The sequence below is a fragment of the Gymnoscopelus microlampas genome, assembly GCF_963454915.1.
Source record: "Gymnoscopelus microlampas genome assembly, chromosome: 3".
In the NCBI taxonomy this organism is placed as follows: Eukaryota; Metazoa; Chordata; class Actinopteri; order Myctophiformes; family Myctophidae; genus Gymnoscopelus; species Gymnoscopelus microlampas.
Window position 1 is genome coordinate 44,876,406 of NC_139940.1, and position 3,989 is coordinate 44,880,394.

The 3,989-nt window shown below is 39.0% G+C and overlaps 1 protein-coding gene across 1 annotated transcript in view; it reads right to left on the bottom strand.

The window, feature by feature from the left end:
* Positions 1 to 3,989, bottom strand: part of sim1a (SIM bHLH transcription factor 1a) — a gene marked incomplete at both ends in the record, with an annotated part of 26,804 nt that extends 22,815 nt beyond the window's left edge. Inside the window, one exon of the mRNA XM_084053038.1 lies at positions 3,815 to 3,989. Coding sequence (XP_083909164.1) covers positions 3,815 to 3,989 — 175 coding nt within the window. The remainder of the gene's footprint in view (positions 1 to 3,814) is intronic.

Sequence of the window (3,989 nt, forward strand, 5' to 3'; positions counted from 1 at the left end):
TGGGTGGATATGCTGCAGGCCTGCAACAAGTTTCTGGCGTGTCGTGTAATTCAACTCGGCTGGATAACATGAGGTCGAGCAAAGGTTCGCCGACTGACCGCTCAGCGTGCCGTAAATAATAATGACCATAGGGGTACACACACACACACACACACACACACACACACACACACACACACACACACACACACACACACACACACACACACACACACACACACACACACACACACACACACACACACACACACACACACACACACACACACACACACACACACACACACACACACACACAGTCAGTCAGTCAGTCAGTCACACACACTCATCTTCTTAGTATGCTCATAAAAACTTTACTATCCCAATACGAGGATCGGAACGAAGGCCTCCCCTCGCAATAAACGTTGTCGCTTCACAAAAAAACCAGAGGAACTGTCCCAAGGTGTTATTTCAGTGGTCAGGTGTCTCTGCAACAGAGGCCTGTATTAAAGGCCAGGGAGCCTTTTAGACAGACAGACAGAGAGAGCAGGGTTGATTTGATGAGTAAAACATATGGCCCTGGGGCCCAGGGGTCATCGATATGTCCGTATACACGGACACATGTGTCCCGTGGAAAATACTTCATGGCGAAGTTTAGATTTTCTGTTTTACACACACACCATTATATAATGTTCTTATTTTGATCATAAGACCCAAATTGCTGAATGTCAGCCTCCATGTGGTTTTCTTTAGAATATGTATGACACTCACTGATTTACTGCGACACTATGGCACATTAGGAGTCCTATAGGACAGTGGTTCTCAAACCTTTTCATGTCAAGGACCCCCAACATTTAATGTAGTTGGCCACGGACCCCCATCTTAAAATATCTTTGTTCCAGGGACCCCCAGAAGCAAAGATTTGAGTTACCAATGTTCGCTTCAAAAATATATATTCAAAGATTTGAACAATTCTTTTTACGATTTTTCAAAAATAGCCAAAGTATAACATTTGGATAAAGTGGTTGAAATGATTGTGACGCTATATATTAACTAGTTTTGCTAGTAGGATAGGATAGTGGTTCTCAAACATTTTTTTGAAAGGACCCCCACCAAGGCCTCTCTCTGCCAAAAGCAAACAGCCTTTACTGTTACCTTACATCATACTCTGGTCTTTCTTGGCAAGATGGTCGCTTCAATTATTCATAGGTTTTCACCGCGTGGTTTTTATGAATGTGTTCAAACTGTGGGAGACGCAGTGTGTGTGTCAGCAGCACAGTGTCATAAAAACTACATCCAAACCTGCTTCCCAATTCTTACAAATAAGATACTGCAGACTTACATGTATTCACACTTAAGCAGTGCATATTGCGATATCCAGCCTAGGAAGCACTGCTATAGGTAAAACAGCACGGACCAATATAGATTTGATAGTTTATATCAAGATATATACTACATTATATTTGCAATAAACCTAGAACCAATACCTATACCTCTTTGCCAAAAATAGCAGATCTACAAGCTCACAATGTCTGCTGTGCAAGGCATTGTGAGCTTGTAGATCTGCTATTTTTGGCTAAAGTTCTCCTCAGAAAAGGGATGCTATTAAGTGTAATGCACTAAATCTCGGCAAAATAATAATAATAATACATTATATTGTCAATAAACCTAGAACAAATAGCTTATTGGCAACAGCGTGCTGTGGTGGGTAATAATGGTGGCATAAAGAAGATAGTCAGGCTGGGTGTTATTGCAATATGTTAATTGAAAGAAAAGGAATCCAACAGCTTGTTGGCACATGATGTAGGCCTACACATAGCAGCCTATAGGCCTATCAACGTCACATTATAGCCATGCACTTCATCCTTGCTTTAAATCGTTAATTTGTTATCTAAAGGCTAGAAAATATGAACAATAACCAATAATAAGAGGTTGGTTTCATCTCGATTGCCCCCCCCCCCCCCCCCCCCCCCCTGAGATATCAGTTATTCAGGAGGGCCTTATAGATTAAATAATATTAAATGTATCAAGAGAATGAAGAATCAATGATCACACGCTGCTCTAATACAGGCACAGGAAGCGACATTTCGTGACCCGAGATGAGAAATAATTTAGGGCTACATTTAAAAAAATGACAACATATGAATAACAGTGCAATCATTTAGGCCTACATTAATAAATAATAATAATAATAATTTAAATAATAATAATAATCCCACGGTCATTTCGTTTTTATTATTATTGTCTTTAGGCTATCAATTACTGTATTTTCATGCAGGCTCCTTCACCGTTCTGATTCCAACGCCTCCATATGTTCACACAGATCAGATCAGATCAGATGGAGGCTGGTATAGTAGGCTATAGTGTAGTAGTAGTGAGGTGGTTCCTCTGCCGTGCTAATTGCCGAGGCTCCGGTGCAGTCACGCAGCCCAGAGGCCCGTGGAGACCCGGGGAGAAGGTGCCAAATGACGGATAATCGTCTTCCAGGGGCCGCCGGGATCCATATGCATGGTGGATGGATGGATGCCTACTTTAGTATATTATCATGTAGTCGTTATACATATGTATATATATTATAAAATATATAACAGAACAACGCCACGCATCATCATCAGATATAGCCTAAACGGCTGTATCTCAACATCGGGTCTGGGGTCCGGGGACCACCACAAGAGTCCCAAATGGACCCGTTATGGGTCTGTAACTCTGAGAGCGTATGCAAATGGAACCAAATGGACCCTCACGGGTCCATTTGGTGCCATTTGTATACGCTTTCAGAGTTATAAACACTGAAGATTTTACAGTGTAGATTGGGGTACCAGAGATTAAAAATGGGGGTCCTCCTTGGCCTAGAGATGAATTGAATACACAGGACCACAATGGAAACAAGGCCCTAAATATAGGGCTTTTTGTGTTATCCTTTTTAGCACCATTGTATAACCACTGTATACTATTTGCAAACTGTTAATAAAGTAGGCCTATTCAATCAACTAATCAATCAATCAATCAATCAATCAATCAATCAATCAATCAATGAACTCAGAATCACTGAGGTACACCGTTGTACGACGGCCTAATGTAAGCTTTATAAAGGGAACTATATGACAGAATGAATGCAGGACACGCCGCGGACCCCCACGGGACTGATCTCAACACAAAGAGGTCACTGCCCTCATTATTTATTTCATGGATCATTGTATTCCTCTTTTTGTGGGGTGAAACCAAACATTATAGGCTATTATATAAATGTGTCTGATTAAAACATATATATTTATAGCCTATTACAATTTTGCAATGTGTGAGTAACCTTTTATTATATAGGCTATATAATGTGTAGGCCTATATGCTCTAGAAAAGCTTCCTGATATGTTATTATAGTAGACTATAATAGTTATAAAATAACTATTATAGTTAAAAATAGGTTATAAAATAACCTACTTTCCTCTTTTTTATTTATGTATCTAAGACCAAGACCAAATCAGCTTTTGTTTCCTCACATAATAAAATAAAACAAGCAAAATGTGTATTAGTTAAACAATTTAAATACATTATATTAAAATGTTTGTGTCCAAAACTTTCTGCTAGATAATAAAATGTAGTTTAGGCTAAGGCAGCATGGCCAGAAAATGGCAAACCAGGATGGCATACAATACGCAACAGGAATAATAATAATAATTATTATCATTATAATAATAATGATAATAATAATAATAAAACACAACAATACTAATACTTATAACAATACAAATACTAATACTAATACTAATGCTACTAATACTGATACTAATACTACTACTACTACTAATAATAATAATGATAATAAATGTACTCTTACCTTCAGGAAAAACAATTCTCATTTTCAAGTAACTGGTTGTCAGTCTGATAATGGAGGCCTTATCGAGTTGAGAGGTGATGGCGGAGGGCAGAGGCAGGAGTTTGGCCAGTTCATAGAACTCACTGTTCTCCTTCTCCCGACGCGTCCGAGCCGCATTCTTAGACTTTTCTTTCAT